At 37.6% G+C, this 18,767-nt stretch overlaps 1 protein-coding gene across 4 annotated transcripts in view; it reads left to right on the plus strand.

The window, feature by feature from the left end:
- The window catches only part of Bnc2 (basonuclin 2), a 427,132-nt gene extending 409,877 nt beyond the window's left edge, over positions 1-17,255 (plus strand). For 3 of the 4 annotated variants that reach the window (XM_042692903.1, XM_042692904.1, XM_042692905.1), the window contains one exon: positions 14,021-17,255. In XM_042692903.1, the coding sequence (XP_042548837.1) occupies positions 14,021-14,681 (661 nt within the window). In that variant the 3' untranslated portion in view covers positions 14,682-17,255. Of the gene's footprint in view, positions 1-12,461; positions 12,496-14,020 lie in introns of all 4 variants that reach the window. The other variant, XM_042692906.1, reaches the window with a different exon arrangement.
- Positions 17,256-18,767: the final 1,512 nt, after the last annotated feature.

An 18,767-nucleotide genomic window follows, 5' to 3' on the forward strand; every position in this document is an offset into this window, starting at 1 on the left:
TGTTCCATTAACTAATGTCAGCCTGTGATTCAGCCTTTTGGATCCCGTCTCTGTTCTATCCCATCTCTGCTATGTCCCTTATACTTACCTTTTTCTCTGTTTACTTTGTCGGAGTCAGGAACACCCCAAGATATTTGCGATCTTAGTTTTTCCCTCTCCGATTCACTGTTGAAACTAAGTTTTCTTACCTTTCTTTTGAGCCAGCTATGCTTTTCAAAGAACTCTTCCTTTAATCCTATCATTATCAACCCTCTGTTTTCCCTTTCTCCTGAGTTTCAGCTTCATCCATCATGATAACACAGTTACTTCCTTGTGCAAAGAAAGCATGAAAGAAAATTTTGAGTGGAGGATGAAGTATGCAGGGCTTCTAGAATGCCTTGGATAAAGCTAACAGAATCTCTCTCTTCTTCCTGTCGACAAAGGCAGCCTTCTCTTCTTTAGGCTTAGCAGATTGTATGGAAACTCTATACACACAGGTGTGCTAGGTTGCTTGCAAGACAGTGGACATGAGCGAATTGGGTTTGGGGCCTTCAGATAGGCATGTTAATAAGAAGAAAGCAGAAAGTTGTTAAATAGTATGTTTAAGGTTTTGCAGTTGGTTAAAAAGGATGCCAAGGTCTTTGCTTATGGTCTAGAAGGGCCATAAGATTTTTATAAGATCAGAGTAAAGGCTTTTTAAACACAAAGAATGTTCTGTGATTAAAGTGATGGAAAGGGAGGAGAAAAACACACAAGGTTTGTTGCTAATGAGTATATGTTTAATAAATTCAAAAGAGTTACCTAGTATACACAAGAGTCAAATTCATCCTAGACACTAAATAGCTGTTAGAATAAAATATAGATAATAGAAGTAAAATGTAAATAATCTTCTCTATAAAGAAATTTGATTCTGTAAGGTGATTGCTAAAGTATTCAAGTATATGTTGAGAACACTGTGAAATAACAGATATTTAAATTCACTCTTTGTTTATGCCTTGAATTTTTTTTCCTGCTAAGATGCTGTTCTGCCTGGAAATGAGGCTGGTCCTTAATTTTGAATTACACATAAGAGATATTCCATGTGAAGAAGAAATTCTAACTCTGTGGCATAGATTTAGGATTTTCATAAAGGAAGTTTTCTTAAAAGACAGCACCATAGAATCAGCAGAGCTTAGTTTACCTTAGATCATTTGTTCTCTTCTCAGTTGTCTGATGCTCATAGAGCCTCACTGGCCATAGGTCACCTGTATTGGAGAGAAGTACATGTGTAAATCTCATTTTTTTTTTTTTACTCAGGATCTAAAACCAATAAATACCCATTGGCCCTATTTTCCAACATTCTGGACCCTTTGCTAATTTGTCAAATTTTGCTAATATCTGCTTTAGTGATTGGCAATTTTAAAACTCTTTCACCTAAATATGTGGAAACTAGATGATCTGTATGGAAGGAAGTATTTCTCCTTTGGTTTTCATCCTCCATAATTTCTACCGTCTTTATTCTTCTCTTCTAATAGTGGCCACTGGTAGCTAAAGTTTCTCTTAAATTTTATCAGAAAAGTAAGCTTATCTGCTTCATCTTTAAGGTGCACAAAAGGTGATTCAGCCACGTGAATAAATTTAAAAACAAAATATTGTTTGCCTAAGGTGATTTATAAATAAAAATGAGGCAACCCTTGGTACCAAGTGTGAACCTTCCCTGTGATTGCTAGTTAAATCAGTCTAGATTTACACATGCAAACATCTTGATTTGCATGGAGGAAGGCATCTGTGTTTGCTTTATTAAAACATGCTGATGTCTCCAGAACTAAATTTGTTCCTCTATGGGCCTCTGGGTAGCTGTAGGTAAAAAGTAAAGATGTATAGTTTGTGCTTGTCTTATTACCTGATTTCCAGCCCTGTACAGGTGTGTAGGAATAAATTAACATGAGGTACCTCTGATAAGCCACTGCATACATTAACAACAGAGGTGAAGATGTGAAAACATGCTACCTGCCTCCTGTTATCACCTTAGCATAGCAACATCCATTTTTTCCATCAGTCTCTATGTTTGAAAACTTTAGCAAACTTTTCTAGTGAGAGATTTTCAATAAATATACAAGTTCACCAGGCAATAACCTCCAAGAAGTAAGCCACTTAGCACTAAGGAAATAACTAATAGTATATTTGTCCTAATTAATTAGTTGTTAAATATGGTGTGTTAAACCTCTCCAAGAACAAGAGGAGAACATTTTAAGGGATCAACTGTTTCCTGTCCTATGTTTTTCCCAAAGTACAATGCTCCATTTCAAAAATTCTTTTCTAAAGTGAAGTTGTGCAGGTCTTCTGACTTTTAAATGTTTTAAAGAAGATATTTTTTCCCCTCACTGCTACTCTATTTGGCTTTACAATAGAGCTAGTGGATCAATAGGCCTTTTGTACTTACCTCCATTACTTTCCATCAAAAGCAAACAAACAAAATAAATCCCCCTCCTGAGTAATTGCTAGTTGTGCCCTCCTCCAGCAAAACTTTGGTAGTAAGATAAACTTCTGTGTCATTCCTGTCCCTGGGGTTCTTTTTATACACTGGGAGAAGAGCAATGAGCAAAACGGTCTCCTCGTATCATGGGGAGAGACTCTGTCAAGCCTAAAGTGAGCCTCCGAGCTTCCTAATGACCGCCTGCTGGCCCAGCTGGATGCAAGACAAGCTCATTTAAGCCTCTGCTGACCTTTCACTCCTCTACTACAAGAACTACACCAGCCACTTCCACTGTCTCCAAAACTGTGTACCAAATAGACAGCCAAGTATCATGGCCAGCAAATGATTTCTCTTGCATGGTGCCAAGATACTTTTTTTAAAAAAATAATTCTATTGGTAGAGGTAATATAAATCTCTTGTGACTGTTGTCACTCCCAACACACCAACATATTGTTTCCAAATAGTCCTTATTCATCTTTCTTAGAAACGGTCTCCTCTTCTCACTAATATTATTGCAGAAAGTATAGGTAGAGAAGTAGATATATAATTAGTGCATAGGCAGTCCATTTTATGATGGTTCTACTTAGAAAGGATCATTTTCCATATTTCCACTTCCTTCTGCTCCACAAAAACCTGTTGGGCCCTCTGATAAACTTTATTAGTTTGAGTATTTCTCATATTTCATTTGAGGTACTCATCTTCGTAGACAGTCTTTCCTTTTTTTAAAAAGCAGGCCATTTTCTACCAGGAAAAAGGCATAAGACTAGACACTAACATCCATTTATGTAACCCTGGTCAGATCCCTTCTCTGTTAGGTAAAAGACTTCTGCCAACTCTCTTCTCTTTTTTTTTTTTTTTTTTTTTTGGTCGGTCGTGGGGCTTGAACTGTGGGCCTGGGCGCTGTCCCTGCACTCTTCAGCTCAAGGCTAGCACTCTACCACTTGAGCCACAGGACCATTTCCAGTTTTCTAGTGGTTTATTGGAGATAAGAGTCTCACGGACTTTCCTTGCCCGGCTGGCTTTGAACCTCCATCCTCAGATCTCAGCCTCCTGAGTTGCTAGGATTATAGGCATGAGCCAGCAGCGCCTGGCTCTAACTCTCTTCTTTACTAAGAGGAGGGGAGACTTTTCTGTTTAAATTTTATACTGAAAATAGAGCTGTAAAGCATTCCCTTTTTTCTGCTTTCAAAGGCATACTCAAATAATTTCATGTTTTTGCCATTAGACTCCCATGAGCTTCAAATAAATGAATATGGCAGAATATGAAAGGCGTTTACACTCACCAAAAATTACAATATCATAAAAAAGGGATTCAGTCACTTTTATTCTTGAGTGCCCTGTGTATTGTGTGTGTGTGTGTGTGTGTGTGTGTGTGTGTGTGTGTGTGTGTGTGTGTGTGTTTGTACGTACATGCACGGGCACGCTCAGGCACACATGCGTATGCACGTGAAAGAAGCAAGCTAATCAGAGGAAGAAAATACTTCTTAAGGAAAGAACAATTTTTCTTCAGTGCACATAAAACCACACTTTAAAGAAAAAAAAGTACCTAGGTTTTATGTCCTCATGCAAGCTGCCTGAATTAAAACAGAAGTTGTAAATTCCTGGTAAAGAAGCTGTTATGCCTGAAGTGTTAGTGATCTTAACTCTAGTACTTTATGGAGTTTATTACTTCTTTTATTAACTAGGGGGAAAAAATGTTACCCTCTTTCAGTTTAATTCTTCTTGCTTGTGCTAATTTTGACTTTCCTTTGGGGGGAAAAGTGATTCTAGTGTATAGGTGATGCCTCAGTTTCACTCTGGAATATATCATGTGGGATTATAACGAGCCACTCAAAGATTATGCTAACATTCTCATCTAAATGAACCAAAGTATACATATGTTTTAATAGACACCCACATAAATAAAATATCAAAAGACAGTTCATCCTTAATTGCCAGGAGAGAGATCCCATCTTGGAAAGTGATGTATGAAGCTACTTTATCATGTTGGTGAGAAATAGGAAGATTTGGTAAGTAAAATGATTCAGATGTGAGCAATAGGAACAACAGGCTTTCTGAAGGAAGCTTCTAGGACCTGGTTGCCAGCTGAAGAGACCTCTCACTCTGCTGCCTTTTTAGTCCACTCTGTCACTGAAGGGGCACTGGTGGGTCACTTAGCTCACTAGTAATTGTGTTTTACAGACTTCTAAAGCAATTGGCTCAGTCAGTCCCAATTCAATAAAAGTGGAGAGTGAGAGAGAGAGAGAAAGAGAGAGAGAGAGAGCACTTTTGTTCTATTTTTTACTTGAAATTATTTCATTCAGCAGTCTGTCTTTTTTATTACCAGGACTTGACATTAGCACTCCAAGCTATATTAGCATCCATTTCAGCAGTTCAGTAATGGTATTAAAAAAACACTTAACTTCAACGGTGAATGGTTGTATGACAGTACCATAAAAAATCCACATTATATTAAAAAAAAACTTAAGTATTTGTCCCAGCAAATTATTTTTCACTTGTTTAACCACTTAAAAACTATGTTCCATGAGCACTCTCTTGTTCTCAGAAACAGCAATGGTGGTGCTATGTGGGTTAGGGAATTGGGGAAGGAGAAATCTATTGGTGAGAAGTAGATGCTGTTTACCCTGTAGTTAGATTACCTTCCATTCATCAGCAGAGATGGAATTGGCAACCTCAGTGCACCCAAGGTAAAATTCTTGGATCCTTGTGCCTGACTGGGATTTGATTTTGAACCCAACACTCTCCAAACTTGGGAGCAGAGCCTAACTACTTTGGCACTGTGGTGTGCTCATAAATGACTACATTAGGTTCTAAATTTTGATTAAACATTCAGTAATTAATCAATGGTAGACACGAAGCAGTTGGCAAGGTCCAGAGCTGCAAAATGTTTAAGACATAAAACATTACAAAGTAATTAGAATATGCTCCTTCAAGAGAAGGATTGCCTTCAATAAAGAGGTAAATGATAGCATCCTGTTTATTGTGGACGTAGGCAGCCAGAGCAATATGATAAACTGCTGGAAATACACATATCAGTAATCATCCACATTATTAGTACCATTAATCATAATTCCAAAAATATGACAGCAGCAGCCAACTTTTTGACCAATTTTGCTTCTGCCTGTTGGCCATTATAACTTCACTAATAGACTGCAGTGTTCCTGTGCGTGGCAGTTTGCATTGAGAATGGAAGGTTAATTATATTTGAGCTGCTGATTTCTTCTCTCCTTGGAAAAGGCTTAGCACTTTGACAATCCCAGGAGCTCACCGTTGTTAAACCAGTAAAAGTACTTTATTGAAATTTTCTTTGTTGGTCAGGAATGAGGAGATGTTTCAAATGAGATATAAGCGCCAGGCTGGGACAGCCTCTAATGTTTCTTGCTCCAAAGTGATCCTTGGGCAGTAAGATGAACTCATTGGTTCTTTAGACCACTTTGCTCTCTCATTTCTCTTCTGCAGATGGGTAGAAAAGTTCTGTTCGTGTTGATATACTACAAAGTCCCTTAAGACTAGTCTCAATATGTATATATAGGACCAGGATATTGAGAATGGCTGACAACATTAGGAGAGATAGCAAGAATAATTGCTTATAATGAGAAATATCAAGTTGTTAATACACTTCTGACCATGCCAATGGGATTTGAAAGGAAAATGAACTATACAGAATCATCTGGATGTTTCTAAAATCGAATATGAATAGTAGCATTAATGCATGTTGCCAATTGTTGAACTGCACACTTTATATTTTAGATGGTAGTTTTGATATCAATGAAGCAAAATGAAACTAGGTTATGCTTATTCTTTTTATTCAAATCTGCTTAGTACTTTCATTTTCCACATTGAACTACAGATAAGGCCATAGCTAAATAATACTATTTTATTAAATAATTTCTTCTTCCTTGGGAAACTCATTTGTCTTTGTTTTTTTTTTGTCAGTCATGGAGGCTGAACTCTGGGCATGGGCACTGTCCCTCAGCTCTTCAGCTCAAGACTAGCGTTCTACCACTTGAGCCACAATGCCACTTCCAGCTTTTTCTGATTATGTGGTACTAAGGAATTGAACCCAGGGCCTCATGCATGCAAGGCAAGCACTCTACCACTGAGCCACCTTCCCAGCCCCGAACTCATTTATCTTTTTTTTCAAGAAGGAATAAATATGAATTCAGTTATTTTACAGAATTATCTAGGATAAGATCTTCCAAGTCCTAGTAGCTAGTATGGATTTATTTGATCAAACACAATTTCTTATCCAACCTTGGGATGGACCCTTAACTCATGAGATGGCTGGATTCATTTATCTTTAATGTTACCTTTTTATTGATTTATTTATTTTTTGCTGGTCCTGGGACTTGAACTCAGGGCCTGAGTGCTGTCCCTGAGCTCTGGTATTCAAGGCTAGCACTTTTCCAATTGAGTGATAGCACCATTTCCAGCTTTTTCTGAGTAGTTTATTGGAGGTAAAAGTCTCATGGCCTTTCCTGCCTGGGCTAGGTTCGAACTGTGATCCTCAGATCTCAAGCTCTTGAGTAGCTAAGATTATGGATATGAGCCACTAGTGCTCAGCTTCTGGTGTCATCTTTTAAGAAGTTGTATCATAAAACTTCAATAATATGAAATATTTTGAATAATTTTTCTTAGGAAGCATTTCCTTTAAAAACTGGAAGAAATTGATGTGCCATACTATATACATAAAGATGAGGCAAATTTGAATACAAAAGAAAAACCCATCCCTATTTGGAAGTAAATCTTCTGAAACTTTTATATAAATTAGAATGTAAAATAAGATGAGAGGTTTGAGCATTTAATTGGTCAGGGTATGTATGTAGCTCAGATTTCTCAGTAAACCTGTAAAAGACGCTAGGGCTCACATGACTCCACTTTTTCTTACCCAGTAAGAAAGCAGTAGAAATAAACTGAGCACCATAAGAGCTGCCTGATCGAGAAAATTTTCAAATGCTTCGAAGACATCATTCTGTTCACAGTGTAGCACTTGTCTCACATTACAATGCAACAGGTAGCTACTGAATAATCAGTACCGTGGAGAAGCCTGTGTGTCAGATATAACTCCAAAGTAAACACTTAGGGAACAGGGCTGTTGGATATGAATTCTACACTTAACCTGAGCATCCAGCATACACATTTTGTATCTACCAATCTGCTTTCCCAAATGCCATCCCTACATTAACATTTTTTATGCATTCCACAGCAATGACAAATTGTTTTCTAACTGTAGTGCCAGATTTAGTATGCGAAAGACACGTTTGCCTCTGCCAACAAACCAATAATTCTTACTAACATCTTCAGAGTTACAACATTTATAAAGTTGCAAAGTGGAGTAAACAAACCATCTGTTTGGCTTTTCCATATATGTCATGCTTTCTTATTAGCATATTACGATTCATTTAGTAAACAAATTTGGTGATTTCGTTCACGTCAAAGTTAGATCGGAAGCTTGAAGATGATTAACATTCCCGGGACAAGCACATTAATACATTGCTTCCTCTGCAAAGTTAAATGGCTTCTCAGGAGAATCGCCCCTTGTTGACAAGATGAGACTGTCAATTTTGTTTTCCTGCCACATTAGGGGCCATAAGGGGATGGCAGGCTCTGAGAGAGGGGAGTCGTGTAGGCAGCATAATTCACTCTGAATTGAGAAGAGAAGTCTAATTCTGATAAATGGTCGACCCCAATACATCCTACCTGTTATTACAACAGACATGCCATATCTGCACAGTAAATTAGCTAACCCCCTAGAGTTTGGTAAGAGCTTATCTTCAAGTGAATAATTTGAATGTAGGGGAACTGTCTGCGTGACCAGTGTAGATGATTTGTTTTATATTGAAAGGGATTGAAATGATGGAATTTTATATTTTTAATTTGTAAGAATTTGCTTGGCTTTTATTTCATGTATTTAATATGTATTTCTCTACCTTTGGGAGCGTTGGGGGAACTACCCAGGAGAATTTTACAATGAGGTTTCTTCCTCACCTAGGGGATGGTATTCAGACCTTCTAGAAAGAATCTTTAAATAATAATCTTTTGAACTACTGTCTATATTGCAGAAATGGTCAGTGTCCAGAATGTCATTTAATTCACAAAGCTATGAATGCACACTACATTACCATTAATAAATAGTAATACAGAAATTGTGAGGAAGGATTAGACAAGATTATCGTAGTTTAGATAAAAAGAGAACTTAGAAGGGGTAGAAGTTTCAATTTTCCTTTTCTGTGGATTTAGATAACTGTTTTGCATTTCCCTCTCCCCATGTATATATACAGATGTCCCTTTATATCCACAGGTTCCATACTCATTCTTGTATTCAACCAATATTTGAAAAACATCTGTTTATACTTTTCCTTTGTTATTTCTTGTTCAGTACAGTTCAACAATTTGCACAGCTTTTAAGTTCATTGTTATTGTAAGTAATCTAGAGATGTTGTAGAGAGTATAGGAGGATGTGTAGGTCTTACTCAAATTCTGTGTCATTTTATTAAGGGCCTTGATTGTCCCCTCACTATGGTTTGTGAGAGGTACTGGAATCAATCCCGGAAGAATATCAGTGAATTATTGAAAATTCATACAGATGTATACATGTACACACACACAAACACACACACACACACACACACACAGAGAAACACACACTTACCTACTATGATCACTCTAGACAATATTTCTTGAACATTTTAGATATCCGTATTGTGTTAAATAACCTAGTCAAGCATGAATATAAAAGAAAAATAGTCCATTTTTTCCAAGGCATTGTAATTAATTATCAAGTGTTCAATTTATTGAATTCAGAATGGTTCAAACCTGATTAAGAATTAAGAGTTAGGGCTGGGAAGGTGGCTCAGTAGTAGAGTGCTTGCAGCACTTGCATGCATGAGGCCCTGGGTTCGATTCCTCAGTACCCCATAAGCAGAAAAAGCAAGAAATGGGGTTTGGCTCAAGTGGTAGTGCATTAGCCTTGAGCTGAAGAGCTGTGGGACAGTGCCCAGGCCCAGAGTTCAGGCCCCATGACCGACAAAGAAAAAAAAAGAAAAAGAAAATGAATTAAGAGTTAAGTGATGGACATTTCCTGTCATATGTAGCTTAATTTACTGTTCATTTCTGACTGAGACTGGTTTTCTAACTTAGTAATGAGACTTTATTTTTAAAAAATAAGTGAAAAATAGTTTTTAAAAAAATAAACAATGTTTTTGCCTGATCTCAAAGTTAAATATAAAAACTGGAAACTCCTTTCTTTTAAACAAATCCTGTTTTTTTTATTTTTTATGAAACATTATATTCATGTAAATGGAACATTTGGACGAGTAAGAAAAGAGGCATGAGGATAAAATGTGCAAATCAGGATGCAGATGCCTCCCCTCTCTAAGGATGAATTCCATGTCTTCTGTAACTGCGTAGTGAAGTTTTGTTAAGGAAACAGAACTAGACTCACTAGTTGTTCCACAGGACTTACACTCAGCATTCCAAATGAAGAAGTAGTAGTTAAGGTTTTGACACCATCCCCCCAATCCAAAACTTTATTACTTTTTTCTTTTTATTGCTTTTTTCCTCTTTGTGATCGTAGTCCTTAAGAGGCTTTTGATAAATTCACAGTGTAGAAAGAGTACAAAACTTCAGAGAAAATAAACATTCGTAATTCCAAGCATAGCTCAAGTTAAAGGCCTTTTTTGTGCCCTAATTTTGTAGCTTTCCCTTGCAACACATTGTGGGTATTTTACCAGTGTCTTTTCTCAAATACACTGTTACATGTTTCTACATCAGGATTATTTTATTTCTTTCTGCAGTACATTTTGGGAAAAGCTTCTTTTAAGACTCACATATTTTTCCTGATTGAAGGCAAATAAATGTACTTTCAAATATCTCCTGTGTGCGAAGTAATTCTGCTGGGTCTGAAGGACACAGCTTAAATTAGATGTGGCCTGTATTCTTGAAAGTATCCCTCTTAGGGCCAAGTTTTGGACCACTGTGTTCATCCTTACTCTTTTCCCATGAAAACTTATTTTCTTACTCCATCCTCTCCATCTGCATCTTCTACCCAGTCAGATCAAATATAAACAGTTTTATGCTATGTATGTTCCTATAAAATGTAGTTTTTAATTCAGTGTAGATTTCATTAATCATTATTCTTTCTTTCCTGAAGATAAATGTTCAGAACACTAAATGTCCTAGAACAAATTTTAGAGAACTCAAAATTGTTGCTTCATGGAATCTTTTTTCCGTTTGTTCTGTACAACAGCTTCCTGTCTCGGGCTGTCCAATTTTCCAGCACTGTCTGGCATTTCCTTTTCAGGATTCTCTTCTCTATATATAATTGTCAAGATAGGAGATTTCTTCCTGTGTCTCTTTTATCTTACTGTTCACCTCTTCAGTTTTGCTGATCCAAATAAACGTATAATATTCTTCAAATTGCTATTAACCCCAGGTCTTTATACCTCTTGAGGACAGTATTTTATAACAGTTAATGGTTTGCATTGACTGACTTGAGAGTCCAACAATAGGTCTTTGTGAAATCCAAGTGCTGCCTTTTGTCCATTCTGGGGAGGCTCTTGAGGACCAGCATCAGTAACCAGTGCCCTCCAAAGAATTTTGTGCTGTCTCCTTCCTTCTTTTTCTTCCTTCTCACCCCAGGAACTTTGTATGTGAAAGAATCTCCAAGTTCACTGTCAGGAGAATGAACCAGCCAGTTTTCCACAACCCATTCTTCTCATCCCCATTTCAGCTGTTTTGCATATGGCATTTAGGAAGATTATTAAACAAAAATGAAATAGATTAAGAAATGAACATAAAAGAATCAATTCTCTTGAACTGTGGTTGCATAATGGAAATCGACTACCATGAATGAACCCGTGCACTGAAGTTATGAACAGCAGAACTAATGCACTGCCATGAGTTCATCTTTATTATTGCATTACACCTGAATCAATTGATAAAGTAGCTTTTTTTTCAAAGAGAGGGATGGCACTTAATTGAATAAAAGTCAATGTAATTATATTAGCAGAGGCCAGCAGTACTGCTGACAGCGGAAAAGGGACACTGTTGAGCAGAGTGCCAGAGCTGGTCTACACATTTCTGCACATCGTTTGGTTGACAGATATTGAGGGCTGGTACATCATCTAATTAGATTACAGATCTCGACTTCTGTAAGTGAGAAGTGAAGAGAAAAAAATCTCTTCCTGGTAACATAGCAGTAGAGATGTGTAAATTCACAAGTCATCTTAGGGGAGAGGTGTCCATCTGGGTGATCAGTATGTCCTTTTGTCAATGTTAATTTATTCTTCCTTATTCAGTGTGTCTTGATGCAACTGCTGTGTGTCTGGCTGCTGTTTTCTCAGCAGTGAATCTAGGAAGTGGTGACTACAGATGTGTGAGAAACAACATTGAGTTCTAGATTGCAGTCAAGGCAAAAATGAAGAAAAGTGGGGAGGGTGTTAAAGATTGTAAAATGGGGAGGGTTAAGCTGCTTATAGTAGGCAGATGGTTTTATTAATGGAGTACTAGTACAGAGTGTAACTCTATTTCCACACTCTTGTTATAACTCGATGGTGCTGTCCCTACATGTCATAGCATAGACTTCTTAGTAAGCATTTCCTGCACTCTGCTTAGCAACCTGCACTTGGAATTATCTGCCATCTGACACCAAGGAAAGGGGGAATGACTGTCAGAGCAGGGACTGACCGTGGGGACCACCTCAGTTTATCATTCACATATCCACACACTGCATGAATCTGTTTGGAGTTCATTTTTGTTTGATGTTGGTGATGATGCTGTGATTTGGTTTATTGTAATTTGCTATATGATTTTTGGATTATGCAGCTGATCTGAAAATCAAGACAGTGAATGGGATGATCGCTTATGACAGAAAGTAATTTTGTGATCAGAACATTTAAATCCCTATTTTATTGTTTAAGTTTTTTAAAAACCAGATGTCTAGAATGTGAATTTGTTTTCTCTCTCTTTTTCTCTCTCTCTTTCTCTCTCTGTCTCTCATTCTTGCCCTCTTTTGTGATCGATTTAGCAAAAGATTAGAAAGCTGATCTTATTGTCACAAGGTAAGCTCAGCCTTCCCAAGTGCAGTGTGGAGAGGGCTGCTACCCTCTGCCCCTTCCACCCAGAGTGCTATCTATTGTCTTGTGTGGAAAGGTGGAGAAGTATCTCTCACCTTTCTTGTCTCTGAGGCACATACCTCTCACCCATCTCTAGGAGATACTGGTTATGCTTGTCACCAAATGGAGTGACTTATTCTGGTCTTCTATACTTTTTGATTAAAATCAAGAGGTCTGTTGAACTTTATACCAGCCATTTAGGTCAATTCTGTTATCACAATTACTTCTTCAAGATGTAGAGCTTCCACCAGAATTGAGAAGCTTTATTTCTGTTTATGTATGAGTTTATTTTTGGAAGGGTAGTGTTCAATTTAGATACTTGTCAAACATCTGAGCCTTTGCAGGTGGAGAGAGGTATATGCCCAAGGGCACTTTAAAAATCAATGGGGGATGTAAATACAAAGGCAATGTTTTCAGATAAATAATAACATATCAGGCTTTGTAAATCATGACATCCCTAAAGATGCTCTGGGACAAATCCTATCTTTTTTTTTTAATACAAGCAAAGCACTCTGAATAGAGTGAAAGTTTTGCTTGTCTAAGAAATGTGGGTTTCAGTTGTTAAAATAGAGGGTCCAAATGTCATTGTTGTGCTTGATAAAATTTTGTACTTATTGTGTTTAAATTTGTCCTTTGGGGTTTTTCTGTTGTTTAATGTGCTTAAGAAAAAGACTTGGTGGGTTATATTTTTAAAATAATCAGTCTTTAGCTTTTGTTTTAGAAAATTAAATTTTAAATAGAAATATTTGATGAAAACATTTCAATACTAAAATGCAGCAACTTCTGAAAAATAAATATATTTTGCTGTTAAATTTAACTGGGATCCCTGATCACTCTAAGGAGAGAGATTGATGTTAGTAAAGACAGTATTTTAGATCTATTTGAAATTGCTAATCTATTAAGCCTACTTTTTCTTACTCCAAACTTGCAATGTACAAGAAAGAAGTTATCATAACCCAAATTTTCTAAACCATGTATTCATTTTAAAGTAGATCTTTTTTATATCTTAAATGCAGTGTTTACTGTATTTTATAAAGGTATGGTTTTTTATTTGATTTTAGGTAGGTAAATTTAGACAAACAGAAATTTAGACACAGAAAGTTTTTGTTCTTTGATCCTATTATTGTATATCTGCTATAAGGTCCTCTGTGGCTGAAGGTGGCTGCATAGCAACCTTAAGGTAACAGTCATTGAGAAAAGGGTGCATGGGTTTGCTTTTGTCCTACCACTGAAGAATTTTGATCTTAAAAGAATTATTTTAATGGGAAGTTTCCCTACCTGCACCCTTACCACCAGCACCTACTCCCAGATCCTGATGATGTCGGGAAATGCTTGCTTTTAGAAGGGCATAATTAGGAATGAATATGCTTATTGGATGCCTACTGAAAGCTGAATCCATTTTAAAATGCTCTCCTTTTTCTCACCCTCCCCACTCCCTGTACACCTACCCCCTTCCCTCTTATTTTCCTAGACACAGTGCCAACATAAATCTGCATCGTAAACTGTTGACCAAAGAACTCGATGACATGGGCCTGGACTCATCGCAGCCCTCCCTTAGCAAGGACCTCCGGGATGAATTTTTGGTGAAGATCTATGGGGCTCAGCACCCCCTGGGGCTCGATGTCAGGGAAGATGCCTCCTCTCCCGCAGGCACAGAAGACTCCCACCTGAATGGGTATGGAAGAGGCATGGCAGAGGACTACATGGTCCTTGACCTGAGCACCACCTCCAGCCTCCAGTCCAGCAGCAGCATCCATTCCTCCAGAGAATCTGATGCAGGCAGTGACGAGGGGATTCTTCTTGATGACATTGATGGGGCCAGTGACAGTGGGGAGTCGGCACACAAGGCTGAGGCCCCAGCCCTCCCTGGCAGCCTCGGGGCTGAAGTTTCAGGATCTCTCATGTTCAGCACCCTGTCTGGGAGCAATGGTGGGATCATGTGCAACATTTGCCACAAAATGTACAGCAACAAGGGGACTCTGAGGGTGCACTACAAAACTGTGCATCTGCGAGAAATGCACAAGTGCAAAGTCCCGGGTTGCAATATGATGTTTTCCTCTGTGCGAAGCCGAAATCGGCACAGTCAGAACCCTAATCTCCACAAAAACATTCCCTTCACTTCAATAGATTAGTCCCAGAATGGACACTACAAATGCCAGCTCTCACCAGATGGCCTACATGTTTGAACTGCCTAGTCAGTGTGCTTCCGTACATGGCCAGGGTGTGTATGTATGTGCATATGTATGCCTGTGTCCACACACATGCACACACACACACACACACACACACACGTTTTCTTTAGATAAAAATGATAAACACTAGGTGCTTTTGAATTTTTTTCCTTTATAGGTATTGGAAGGGGGAGTCTTTAATTTGGGGTTGAAAACAAAGGACCCCTTTAAACACACATACACATGCAAAGCATTCAACCAGCCCCAATTTTGATAGAGTAATTCTTGGTCTTCTCCAAAGAGACAATTTGTTGTGCCCATGACTGTTGCCTGCAAAACAAACAAACAAAACAAAAACAAAAGGGAGAAAAAGAAATGAAAAAAGAAACAAAAAGGAACTTCTTACCATTGTCTTTTGTGAACTTTAAGATTTTGAGAGAATCTTCAATTAAAGCATGGCAGATTCACTGTAAATATTTAGCCTTGAGAGGCAAATGATGTAAAACAATTGTATTGATGGTTGTTTAACTCTTTTGTTTAATTTTGACAGTTACATCCAGCTGTTAGATATGCAGGAAAAAACTAGTTTGCTGGCTAGCTCTATTCATTTATGTTAGCATTAATGCACATTTTTTTAAAAAAGAAGAACATGGTCTTGTTTTTACTACCTGTTAGATGTAGTGATAAAGAGGTGCTGGCATGCTTTACAGCACAGATCTGATTTTTTAAAATGTCCTGTACTAGTACATAAATCCAGTCAAGCACTTTTTTCATACACTACGAGGGGATGTGTAATATCCATGCTTCTTTTTTATCCTTAAACTGTTGCCATACTTCAGTAAGTGTCTTTAAAAAAAAATCCACTTGTATAAAAACGGTCTGGTCAGTATAGGGCACAAATGCCAAACAAAAGTATTAGTGTTAACACAAAACTGCCAACTTTGCACAAGTTTCCAGAAAAGAAAATACAATTAGTCACTCAACATAACCACAGGCCAATTTGTTGGCCACCAGAAAACCGCTTTTTTGAAGGAGAAAAAAAAGAAAAAGAGAAAAAAACCTTGGTGATTCTTTCAAGTGCTGAATGTTATTAGAATCAGCACTACATCCTTCTTGCATATATGTTAAGTTACATAAAAGGAAAGCAAAATTATGTCATGTGAAACAGCCAAGGCGTTTCTTCTTTAGAGGCAGGATAATATTTCAGGATACAAAAAGCCCAAGTTATTCACTATGGAACAATGCTGAATACAGTAAAGGCGTTGAACACGCATTTCCAAGGCCCTCACCCTTCTCCTTTGAAGAGAAAGACAAAAGCCTGAGCTGGGTTGATCTGTTGTATGGCCATCTCATTTGTCACGATTTTGCAGTGGCAAATGACGCAGGCCTGTTTGACAGACAAAATCAAAAGCCCTGCTTCACAGCAGCAGTACTTGGAAGCTCAGAACACACGTGCTGAACTTGAGTTGAGCAACACTCCTTCCAAAAGGCAGGGGAAGGGGGGGTTACGATAGAATCTCACTGTGTAGTGTTTTGTGTTTCCCCACAGAGAGAAATGAAAGCAAGCCTGAAACCAAGCAATTGAGAGTGAGAATGAGGGGGGAGGCTCTGCTCCAAACCTTTTTTGTTTTGTTTTGTTTTGTTTTGTTTCCGATGTTTACACATGTTGCCTGAGCTGGTTAACCACATCGGCAGCCTCAGCTACCACAACATACTGACTAAATGATGATATTTACTCAAGTTCAGGCTGCAGCCAAAACCGTTAGGGTGTGCACTGCAGACTGGGTTTTGTCTTTTTTTTTTTTTTCCTTTTTTTAAGGGGGAGGGAACAAACAATGTTTTATCAAACAGTACCTAATATAAAGAGAATGTATTTCTTTTCTGCATTTAATGGCCTCAGACATTTCTCTCATCAGTCTAAAAGTTAGATAAATTCCTTTGTTTCAACTTCTCCTGTCATTTCCATTTCTCATGTTTTTATTTTTTTTCTATGTTCACATCAGCATCCACTTCCGTTAAATTTGCCAAAGGAAACTGTTGATATGTTTCTGTTGTTATTATTCTTGTAGGAGTTATTGTACCTCACAGTATTTATTGTTCCCAAAAATAAGCATCATCCTTGGGGATCCAGTATTTTTTATTTGTGAAGATTTCAGAAACAGTAGGTTCTTAAAGATAAGCTAGATATATCTAGGGGCTTTATCTTCACCTCCTTGTGAACATGCGTTGGGATTCCTTTGATTCTTCATTTGTTTTACAGTGAGGAAAGACCAAAAGTATTTGCAGTACTAAGAAACTATATCAAACACTATTTCTGTTAAATGACAAATGTTTACGGTAAAAAGCTGAGGAATTAGTAATAACCGTTTTTGTTTTCTTGTACCTTTGAATTCCCCAAAATCTTAATTGCTTTATTTTGGTGTTATGTTAAATTGAATAGACAGAGATGTTTTCCTTTGTTTTATACCATATAAGACTCTGTACAGTATGTTTGTGAAAAATTGAACTAGAAAAATGAACATTTGTTTGCAAACATTTTGGTCCTCACAGCGTTCTCTGTATTGCGCTATTGCCCATAACCAAATGACTAGATTGAAAAAGAATGCAAAAATATTTTGACTATCTCAACAGAAATTATGGAAACTAGCTTTTAGAGTGGGTAGATTTAAGGAAAGTAATATGCATTTTTATTTCAGTAACTCTTACAAGATACACTCCTAGTTGAGATATGAGAATTCATCTACAAGATCACTGTTTGGTCTGCTTGATTTAATGCCAAGTACAAAATTCAGATGGCCCCAGTGAGTGAATTAAATAGATGCCAGGAGGTCACATCAGCAAATGAGCCAGGCTTAGTCAGAGCAAGTGTTTTGTTTCTTGCCCAGAGCCAGGCTAATGTCTATAGTCAGTTAGCAAAGTCCAGAAGGAGATAGATTCTAGAAACAGAATTTCCCTTGCTTGCAAACATGAATACAAGACCCTGGTTTTTGTCAGCAAGATGGCACTAAGTCCTGGGCAGCTGACACTTCTTAAGTGTGTCCCTTACTTGCTACTATTTTGTGCCTCAAGTTCCCAATTGTTATGGTGACCTTCTCAACTGAATAGCATTTTTCAATACAAAGCCTCTTAAAAGGGACTAGGGAGGTGGACAGATGTGGTGTATAAAATTTAAACTCATAAAATGTACAAATGTTACGGTCCCGAAGTGTTGCCTGTTCTTGGGTATGTCAGAATGCCATGTTTTGACTTAACTGCACTTCTCCTGGAGATGGTGGCTTTTGTGCAAATGGAAGGATAAGGAGATCAACGTTCTGATCACAGAGCTCTTCAACCTGGCCTGTTCTTTCTCATTTACTTCTTCCTAGAAGTTTCCTGTTTCTCTTCAGTTTCTGTCTAGCTGCCTCCCATTTCATGCTAGCTGCAAATTACTAGGGATATAGACTTTCATCCATGTATGTAGCCTTTTCCCATTTGATTGATTTTAACCAGACTTTTGTCACAGGTTCAAAATTAGGTAATATTATTGTGCATGCACTCTAGCTGATGTTGACGTTTACTGTTTTGATCATTTTAAGCTACATTTTTGTAAATATCAGAAAGGCTCACTCTGCCTTCAGGAATATCTGCATGCTATGGAGGTGGAAGAAAGGGAGCAAGAGAAAGGATAGATCATAAGTAAGTTGGTTTGGAAAATGTGATTTTAAAGCTTGATGTTCTGCTAGTAATTGTATTTAAAGAAACCAACCCAGTGTAACTCATTCAAGGTCTTAATTGCAGCTGCCCTGTTCAGCCTGCTGCTTTTGTAAGATTTAAAAGTGTGAACACTTTCTTTCCCAATATTGACTTTGTTTTTTAAGTGTTTTTAGTACAAGGGTGCCACTGTCCTTGTAGTGATTTATTTGGCTATTTGATTTCTAGACTTCCAGTAAGAGGAGGAAGACACTGAAATAGTTAACAGCCTATTAGTATATGCCTTTCTTTTTGAAAGGAAAGGAAATATATATGTATATGTGAATGGACTGGTCCAAAGGCATTTTCCTCATTCAG

The sequence above is a fragment of the Dipodomys spectabilis genome, unplaced genomic scaffold, assembly GCF_019054845.1.
Source record: "Dipodomys spectabilis isolate Male_0828 unplaced genomic scaffold, ASM1905484v1 ptg000158l, whole genome shotgun sequence".
In the NCBI taxonomy this organism is placed as follows: domain Eukaryota; kingdom Metazoa; phylum Chordata; class Mammalia; order Rodentia; family Heteromyidae; genus Dipodomys; species Dipodomys spectabilis.